At 46.3% G+C, this 10,151-nt stretch overlaps 2 protein-coding genes across 2 annotated transcripts; one reads left to right on the forward strand and one right to left on the reverse strand.

The window, feature by feature from the left end:
• Positions 1 to 2: 2 nt before the first annotated feature.
• Positions 3 to 7,043, reverse strand: cxcr3.1 (chemokine (C-X-C motif) receptor 3, tandem duplicate 1). Its single transcript, XM_037454079.2, has 4 exons — positions 6,903 to 7,043; positions 2,449 to 6,118; positions 1,094 to 1,462; positions 3 to 1,013 (listed from the first exon to the last, which is right to left on the reverse strand). Exons 2-4 carry the CDS (start codon positions 2,566 to 2,568, stop codon positions 276 to 278), a joined length of 1,227 nt encoding a protein of 408 aa, XP_037309976.2. The 5' UTR covers positions 2,569 to 6,118; positions 6,903 to 7,043; the 3' UTR covers positions 3 to 275.
• trim35-28 (tripartite motif containing 35-28) lies at positions 7,010 to 10,116 on the forward strand. Its single transcript, XM_037454075.2, has 6 exons — positions 7,010 to 7,615; positions 8,005 to 8,100; positions 8,193 to 8,423; positions 8,517 to 8,539; positions 8,766 to 8,884; positions 8,986 to 10,116. Exons 1-6 carry the CDS (start codon positions 7,202 to 7,204, stop codon positions 9,519 to 9,521), a joined length of 1,419 nt encoding a protein of 472 aa, XP_037309972.2. The 5' UTR covers positions 7,010 to 7,201; the 3' UTR covers positions 9,522 to 10,116.
• Positions 10,117 to 10,151: the final 35 nt, after the last annotated feature.

The following is a 10,151-nucleotide window of genomic DNA, read 5'->3' on the forward strand; positions in this document are numbered from 1 at the left end:
AATACCTAAATCTGCCTTTAAGAGAACCTGTTGGGTCTGTTGTACTGTAATGTGTGAAACAATCCGTTCACAAAAACACAACTTAAGGGAACTTTTTATTGTGGCATGAAATCCATTTGAAAGCAGTATACAGCATTAGTAACTTACAGAGAACAAGCGTCTTGTTGCAATGAAGAAAAGGGAAATACAAGAAAAATAGATCCACACACAGGTCAATAACTCAAGACATTACCAGAAACCTTTCGCGTTGCCGTCTCTGCGCTGGTGTCTCTCTCCTAGATGGCCATGGAGTTGGACGTGTCACCAGACTCAGACCAAACGGAGCTTCTCCTGCTGGTCACCGACTGCAGTTTGGCGCCCATCTTCACCCTGCAGCCCAGGGACCGCAGGATGAGGAGGAGCTGACGTCGGAACTTCACGCCCACGAAGGCGTAGAGGACGGGATTGAGGCTGCAGTGGAGGTAACCCACGGAGGAGGTGATCATCTTGGCCGTTCCCAGGGAGGTTCTGGCGCCGCAGGTGTCGTTCTTGTCGCCGGAGTGAAGTGTGTCCACCAGGAGCGTGATGTTGTACGGCGTCCAGCAGAGGAAGAAAACGGCCACCACCGCCACGATGACCCTGAAGGCTTTCTGCTTCTGGGGGGCCTGGGCGCCGCACCGCAGCCGGCGCAGGATGCAGGAGTAGCAGAAGATCAGGACCACCGAAGGCAGCAGGAAGCCCACGGTGTGGAAGAGCAGGCGGGACGCCAGTCGCCAGTCGCCCACTTCCCCGGAGGCGTAGCTCTGGTAGTCGCGGACACACTGGGTTTTTTGGCCTTCTCTGGAAACCTTCACGGCATCCAAGAAGATCCAGTCGGGGATGGTGAGGAGCAGCGAGACGAGCCACACCGCCAAGCAGCTGATGTGGACGACGCCGGGCTTCCTGCGGGAGTACATCTGGGTGGCGTGGACGATGGACAGGTAGCGGTCCAGGCTGATGCAGGCCAGCAGAAAGATGCCACAGTAGAAGTTGATCTGAGGGCACGAAGCAGGCAAACACGAGTAAAAGGCCGCGCTGTGACCGGCGTGCGTCGTTCCCGCTGCGCGGCGCTCACCGTGAAGAGGGCGCCGGTGATCTTGCAGAGAGGAGCGCCGAAGGTCCATCCCTCGGCTTGGGCGGACTGAGCGGCCCAGACGGGCAGAGTCACCAGCAGCAGGACGTCGGACACCCCCAGGTGGAGGATGAAGGTGTCCGTCACACTCCAGGACCTCCTGCTCTTGACCAGGACGCCGAGCAGCACGCCGTTGCCCAGGATGCCGACGACGAACGCCACGGAGTACAGAACGGGGACGAACACCGCCTCGAGGGGCCTCGACTCGTTCAGATCACACACGTCGTCTTCGTCGTAGGAGAAATTGTCGTACAAGTCTTCGATGTCGGAGTAGTTCCCTTCCATCGTGGACAGGAGGTCCATCGCTGAACTCTGCACAAAGAGAAGAGCAGATCGAGATGTGCGTCCGGTTGGAGCTCGTCCAACACACGGTGGTGCCATTCAGACATCAGACCGCTTGGGAGGAGGAAGTGGGGCAAACCACCACATGCGCTTTAAGCAAAAGAGTGATGCACTGTTTTTTGTCCTGTTCATCAGTCAAAATCCATTTTGCTAAATGTTAAATTTAAGTTTATTTAGACCGTATTCAAATTTCTAACAGTATTGTACACAGGTTTCGGGCCGCATTAGAGGCAAAATATGAGGCGTACAGCATCCTTTGTAGTTAAATGAATCTTTTCTTGACGGTGGTGTAACAAAAACACGTTTTATGGTTTCATGAGATAAGAGCTGATAATGTTCAGGACCTGAGGCCGATCCACATGCTCTCATCTCCCTGTTTAGCGGGAGGAACAGTGAGCACTTCAGTCATACAACTTGTGCAGAATTATAGATAAGAGAGAAATTGAAGCACATGTGGAGAGGAAGCCGAATTATCAGTTTCAGAGTTTTCTGCAAGAATGTCGAAGCACCCAAATGTTCGGCAGGTTTTTTTTAAACAACTCAATTTTAAAGGATTAACAAAAAAAAACATTTTAGAAAAGAATAGATGGACATGAGCATAATAAAAAAATAATGAAATAAACATAATAATGTCAATGGAAACTCCTACGAAAATAAAGGAAAGAAACTGAGTCAGAAGAGTGGAGGGAAAAAAGAAATGACGATAGTTATAACCGTGCTTCAACTTGTTGCATATCAACAACGCTGCAACTTAAGGGCACATCGTCACACTAGAGACCACATGACAGAGAACACAAGATAAAACTATTCAATTCATGTTTATCGGTATTTAGTTAATTCGCCAAAAACACAAAAGCAGTGGAAATGCATTGATCAAACGACGAGTAATGACGAGTAACCTATTCCTAGTAACAAACCGTACATGCATTAATTACATAACAAGCGTCAGAACTCACCGAGTTGTAATCTTGTGATGTGTTATCTTCAGTGAGCAGGCAGAGCGCAGAGCATGAATGATCAGAGAGGACAAAACCAGTAAAGAGGAAGCCCACGTGGGAGATACCTGCCTCTAACATGTGTACCACGCGTGGAAACCAAAGACAACGGGTCTGACAAGAAAGCTGTCAATCATGAAGAACTGCTGGATTTAACATATACTCAGTATGCAAATGTTTTATCAGGAAAGAACGGGCCGTTTGTTGCACAGTTAATGAGCTCATGAAAGAGCTCTAATAGGATTTCTATCACACTCCATCAGCTCATGATCTCCCCCATGAATCACTTTCACATCCTCAAGAATGTCATGTTAACGTGATAGTCTACATGCAGATGTTTGAGTGGCAGTTCCGGCTTGAAAGTGTCTGCTTCCCCATCGCCAGGACGCCTCAGAGCTTTTTCCTGTTTGTTTCACACCTTGTCTTCCCTCGTTTTGCAGGTGTTGCAGTGAGAGAATTGCGAGGGGTCTTTGCAAGTCAGATCTAAGGGCAAGAAGAACTGAATTGTCAACATTTAGAATGTTGTAATGTTTGGTTGAACTGTGAAATTCAATGTTTTGGACCATAAGGGAAGATCATGTTTCCCAATAAAGCCCAGCAGATTAGTGAGGCAAATTTGATGGAAATACAAGATTGATTTCATTTTCCCTTGATGGCTGCCAGCAAATGGCGCCATGTACCTGATGAAGACCCTGGAGAGGCTGGTCCTTGTCCATCTCCGCCCTGTGGAGCTCATCTTTGGACCCAGTACGGTTTGCACATCGATCCGGCATCGGTGTTGATGTTTTATGGAGTGGTCCGCTGGGGCAGCAGCATGTCGGCTCATCCACAGAGCCTTCCTGCTGCTGCCAGGCTGCACGACCTCCTGCACGACCTCCTGCACACCCAGTGGACCACAGGAAAGGACCAAAGAACACTGGAACACATGTGCAACCACTGGGGTACACTGTGCACATATTTAGTATAGTTAGTTACTGTGGTCTTTGCACTACTTCTTTATTTTCATTTTTGTGTGCATCATATTTTGTACCTACTGCTGCTCTGGTTATTGACCATGTACCTACTGTGCACTGTCCATCCTGTGAATTACCCCATTGTAGAATATCTTATTGTGACAAATTATTGCGACGAAAACATGGGTTTCTAAGAACGAGAAATCTAATTATGCACTTATAAAATTAAATTTGTCGAAAGAGATTATGTAAGCCAATTGAGTACAAGAGCAGTGTTAATCAGGTCTTCGCAGACTCTCTGTGGGTTTGTCGGTTTCACAGCCCTCACGATTATTCTGATCTGTTGCTCAACTGAAGAAAGACTCGTGGTTTCAAGGACGTACGCCTTGCAGACCCCCTGGTTCGTTGCAAAAGACATGCAAAACACACAATGTCATAATGTTGTCGGCCAGAGGCTCACACAGCTCCTGTCAGTACCTGGCAGCTGTGCTGTAGCCTGCGTGGACCTCCTGGGCCTGGTTGTGGCCTGGTTGTGGCCTGGTTGTGGCCTGGGTTCAGCCTTCAGATAACAGCTGTTCAAACACCATGACACAATTTAACTCAGTCAGCCATACAGGCCTAGATGACATCACACAACATCGTGACCTGGACACGTTATATCAAAACAGTCACCTAAAGAGTAAATGAAGGACGAAGGAAAAGAGGATCACATGACCCCCGTTCTCAGGGCTTTACGCTGACTTCCTGTCAAACAAAGAATTGACTTTTAAAATCCAGCCGTTGGTTTATGAAGCACATGTGGGGAACAAAGAAAGAACATTATAAAGAGAGATGAATAATAAATAAATGAATTATGAGTAACAAATGGCCATTATATTGACAAATTTTAGCCATATTGAATTTTTATTGGCACCAACATTTATTGTGTTGCTGACACAATGAATGTAAAAAAAAATATGATGTCGAGCTATTCAAGATCTAAACTGAAACAACTTAAAAATGTGCAACAGTGATTCGTGAATGTGTTTCATGTTGAGATCCACAGAAGAGAGCAGCTCATACTGAGAGTCTCTTTACTTCACAAACACTATAATGCTTTTCCTCTTTTGACTCTTAAGACAGAAAAAACACTTCTTTCACATTTTTAAATGGCATTGTTTTTGTCTATATAAGCTTTTAAGATTCTGAATAAACTAAAGAGTAAAAAAAAAAAGAGTAAAACAATTTTTTTACATGGCATGTTTTTTTAAACAGCAACTGTGAAACCATGAAGGTATTTCTGTGGTGGAACTGAAAGAACCAAATACATTTCCAGTTTTGATTTCTATGATCCCGTACTTTTGGCCATTTGAAAAACTCTGAACGCTGATTTTAGAAGTTGTACTAACTATTCGTGATGTTAATGCGGAAATATCCAAACCTCGACCACCTGTCAGAACGGGTTTGTACGAGGCTCCGTTTTTTACACACCTCCTTCCTTCTTCTGGTTTAACTGAGAGTGGTGTAACCACATTGTAGGTTAATATCTCAGTAACGTCAGAGATTAAGTTGGACCAACAAATCTATGGCCTTAATTTGTATAAAGTTCCTTTATAATCTTGCATCCTTTCTTTGCCTAAAATTTTAGAATAAAGTGCTTTGTTTTATATATATACCAACGAATACCAAAGGGATAACGACCTCAATGGATCATTAAATGTGCTTAAAAGTGTCTTAGAGACTTTGAACGTTAATATGTTCTACATTTCTACAAAGGAGAAAAACAGAGTCTTTGGGTTGAGCTGCGTTGTCCACGAAGGGTTGATTTGATGTGAAGCCTTTTGCTAAAAGTTTTACAAGGGTAAGAGGACGAAAACAGATTATTTGTGCAAATTTCCTTCTTTTTTTTTAAAGTCGACATGCAACACCTTTGTGGATTTCCTGTGTGACATTTGTTGCCATGACGATCAAAAACCACATTTTCACACCAAAAAAACAGTCATTAAAAAGATGAAGGATACGTTTTGACAAGTATAAAAAAGAAAATATTGTCCATTAGGAGTATTCTACCATGATCAGACATTGTAAGTGTATATAATCCCTCTTGCTGTTGTTTTGTAATTGTTGATGTTGTTTTGTTGTATTTGGCACTATAGTCTGTACTATTGTGAGATGACAAATATATAAGCTCTTTTGCTTCGGCCCACTCCTTTTGAGCAGAATGGTTACTGCTCAAATAAATAAATAAATATACGTTAAAAGATTTAAAATAGAATTAAATTAGCTAAAAATTGAGTTTGTAGTCAAACGTGCTCATAAACCAAATAGAGCTATTGAAATGTTACAGCTGTCATGCTGATGTTCAACTGTGATAAATTAGTCTGTTATGGACATCTGGAAATGTCTCTCTTACATATAAACTAATGGTGGAAACGAGGGGGTGTAAGCAGGTATTTGTGGTTAGAACAAAATGTTCCTTTCAGTTAGTTTGATCGTTTTGGTAAACAATCTTCACACTGTGCACTGTGCACGACGTCTACTTCATGCACCAGCCTTCAGGCACAGGTGTGCAGGGACGGATGGTCGATGGTTGTTTGAAGGACGGACGCAAAGAGCGGCTCGTACCCACAGCTCTGAGGACGCCGCCGTGTTTGATGGATCTCACGCGGCCGTCTCACGTGGTGGAAAAGTGGCTCCATCTGTTGGAAGGACTCGTACAATTAACCGTTTGGAAGAAAGGGCGTCGGTCAATGAGATGATTCGTCTTTTATAAAAGAATGATATGAACTCGGGGACCAAATGAAGCATTAAAACGTGGCAAAATTTCAAAAGAATTAAAAGCACTTCAGGTGCCGGCCATGTGGATTACAAGGGTACAAAAAGTGACAAAACTTTATGGGATTATCAAGTTTAAAAGTAAAGAAAAAGACAATGTGTGATGTAAACATGAAAGACAATCTGCTGTGGTGTGCTGGGGTGTAGTGGCTGAAACCATCTGCACATCTGGACCGGTCCAGATAAGTTAAGGGACGGGTAAGTAGTCCAACTGTCCCCCCTGTCCCCCCCATCCCCCTGTCCCCCCTGTCCCGGGACCCTCAAGTCGGGAGAGACCAGGTCAAAAGTTTTGTTCATTCGAAGAAAAAAAATGTGAACCTGAAAGTTTAAGTTTCGTTGCTTAACATTGAAAAATAAAACATTGTATTCAAAATAAAAATAAGTGGACGAAAAATATTTTCGTGTTGAATATAGTTTTGACTCAGTTTTTTTTTTTTCAATAATCTTTTTTTTTTATTTATTGTTTGATATTCACTGTATTATATTTTTCGGGTTGCAATTTTTTTTTTTTCAGATTCAAAAGTTTTTTTGGGACAGATTCGGACATCCCGGTTCGGTAGCTCGTCAGCGAAGCGTCGTTAAAACACAAAGGACGCCTCTCTGTAACCGTGACAACCAGCTAGGACCCCAATAAGCATCTTTTTTTACCTACTAATACGATCCAGTCCAGCAGGGGGCAGTAACACAGGCCCCGGAGAGGAGGAGGAGGAGGAGGAGGAGGAAGGAGGAAGAAGGAAGAAGAGCCACTGACACACCGGAAAGGAGCTGGTGAGGAAGCACCCACTCGTCTCGGTCCAGTTCGGATGGTTCTCTGCCCCTGAACTCTCGTGGTGTGAGTGCCGCGAACAGCCGGAGCCGTGACGCACGGGGCCAGGTGGGTGCGCTTCAAAACCGAAAGTAAAGTAAAGTAAAGTGACGCGTGGGCGGGGGGGGGGGCATAAGCTGACATGGCGGACAGCCTGGATGAAGACATGGCGGAGGAGACCGTCCCGCTGCGGCAGGACCTCACCTGTCCCGTGTGCCGGGACGTGTTCCGGGACCCGGCTCTGCTGCCGTGCACACACAGCTTCTGCCGCGAGTGCCTGCGGAACTGCTCTCGGTCGAACCGGAAGTGCCCCGTGTGCCGGGCGGCGTTCGACGAGGCGCAGGCCATCTCCAACCGCGCGCTCAGCGACGCGTGCGATACCTTCCGCGAGCAGACGAGCAGGTGGACGCCGCACGGCGCGGACACCTGTCCCCTGCACCTGAGGCCGCTGGACATGTACTGCGAGAAGGACGAAGAGCCCGTGTGCCGCGGCTGCGTCATTCTGCACAGCACGCACCGGCTGTGGTCACTGCGGGAGGGGGTCCAGATGTGCCAGGTGCGGGACTCCTCTTCAATATGTCTTCATAGTATTCATAGTTTAACAAGTGGGGGAAAAAACACCTTTATTTAAACGTTTGATGGCTGAATGTAATGCGTGATCATCGATGAGGTCTTTAAATACTTGAAGTTATACTAGAACGGAAGTACGTTATTCTCTGGTCTACTAAATGCTCATCAAACACGCACTTTCCTCTACATCTCACTTACTAACGTGTGACCCCTTTATTATACAGACACCAGAGATCACAGGTCTCATTATGATAACTAAATAACTAGTAATAAACACAGCAGTGTGGAAACCAGAATAAAGAACAAGCGGCTAAAACGTCACTGTCGACTTTTCATCGCCTTGTGATGCTTCCCCCCCCCCCTCCCCCCCTGCAGAAGGAGCTTGGCTTCAAAGTCCAGATTTTCCAAAAGAAAGTGGAGTCGTACAAGAAGACGACGCATAAACTCAGCAACGCGATAGAGTACATCAAGGTAAGGCTCCTCCGCCACGTTAATCAAACCAGCATGGAGCGCCCCCCCCCCCCCCCCCCCCCCCCCCTGTAAGCTCTATGCTCCCCGCGCAGTACCAGGCGGGGCTGGCGGAGCGGCAGATCAAGGCGGAGTTCGAGAGGCTCCACAAGGAGCTGGTGGCGGAGGAAGCTCGCCGCATTAAGGACCTGGCGGCCGAGGAGGAGGAGAAGATCGGCGCCTTGCAGGAGCTTCTCCACAGCACCAACGACGACATCGTTGCCATCTCCAAGCTCAGCGAGACGCTGCAGAAGCAGATGGGGAACGAGGATCTTCCCCTCCTGCAGGTGAGGGAACACCTGTTGGGACGTCATTTTTTTCATCTGATGTTTGGAAAGAGAACATGAAACTAATCTCCGTTACTGTCGTTCATGTTTTAGAATTTCCAGAAGCTAAAAAGAGAGTAAGTAACTGCAAAATTCACTAAAGCAAATATTCTACACTATGAGGTACATTTCACTACATATTATCATTTGTATTTATTAGTCATTGTTTGGCAGGTTTGGGATTTTATTTTGAAACGTATATTACACATTTTTGTAATTCAACTCTGATTAAAATGTTCTTCCTTTGTGTTTGTGCTGTAGTTGGCCTCTTGTTAACTTCACATCCTGTCGTCTTTGCCTCAGAACCGAGTGGACGCGTGAAGAACCTCGCCTCACCGACCACTCTCTTTTGAACATGGGCAAACATGTCGGGGCTCTGGGCTTCAAGATCTGGAAGAGCTTGCAGGACCACGTCAAATCGAGTGAGTAAATGACACCGTGCGTGTGGAAGGATCTGTCTTTACAGGACGTTTAGGACGCCGTGCTGCAGGTATAACGCGTCTTCGCCTCGTCCCGTGTGCAGATCCAGTGGTGCTGAACCCGAACACCGCCTCCCCCTGGCTGTCCCTCAGTGCCGACCTGTCCAGCGTGATGGAGAGCTCCGAGCGCCTCGTCGTCCCCGACAACCCGGAGCGATTCGACCCCTGCGTCTTTGTGCTGGGGGCCGAGGGCTACATCTCCGGGAAGCACAGGTGGGACGTCATCGTCGGCGAGAACCCCAAGTGGATTGTGGGAGTCTGCAAAGAGTCGGTGCCCCGCAAGAGGAAGTTCACGGTCTCCACGGGCCGCGGCGTGTGGGCCCTAGTGCTCAGCAAAGGGGTGTACGCCGTCTCGACCCCCGAGCGCACCGAGCTGCCGGTGCAGCAGCGTCCGGAGAGGATACGCGTCAAGCTTGATTTCGATAAGGGAGAGGTGTCATTCTGGGATGGGGGAACAACCAAGCACCTCGCCACTTTAAAACACAAGTTTGATGAGAGGATCTTTCCCATTGTGGGCCCCGGGCTCTACAGCACGCCGACCACTCTGGCGCCCGCAAAAATAGCTGTTCACACCTCGTGATGCGCCGATGTGCTGCACAGGGGTCGTTGATACGAGATGAACAAAACAAATTTGTGGAAGGTGGTAAGAAAGTAGATGAATGCGTTGAAGGGGAATGTTGGTATTAAATGTCCTATTACTTGTTAAAAAGTGACTTTCTTTATGTATGGGGGGAAAAAACCTAATTCTAGATGTGCCTTAGCTGGAGGAAGTGGGATGGAAGTGTTTCACAATGCAGGGTGAACTGAATGAGAAGGCTGGTTGATGCTGGTGGCCAAAACTTTACTAGTTTGAAGAGGAGAAGAAATATAAAGAAATTTATATAGAAGTGGGATGTGAATTTAATGAATGAGGTTGCGGGGGTTATGATATGGGTTTATACTAGTTGCGGTATCTTATGTTAAAGTACACAGTTTGAGTTGTCAGTTGAATGAAATGCAAAGTTTTGGAAAAGCCTTTTATCTAATCATAATTCTTTTACCTGATTTAGTTTATTCTGCTCAGATATAGTGCGGATTTGTTGGTTTCCATTTATTTGTATTTGGTCAATGCAATCCTACTGCTTTGAATCTGTAAACGCTGAAATTTGACACTATCTTATCAATAAAACACATTTATCTGATTTGTGTGATTAATTATAAACACTAAGTG

The sequence above is a fragment of the Pungitius pungitius genome, chromosome 11 (assembly GCF_949316345.1).
Source record: "Pungitius pungitius chromosome 11, fPunPun2.1, whole genome shotgun sequence".
In the NCBI taxonomy this organism is placed as follows: domain Eukaryota; kingdom Metazoa; phylum Chordata; class Actinopteri; order Perciformes; family Gasterosteidae; genus Pungitius; species Pungitius pungitius.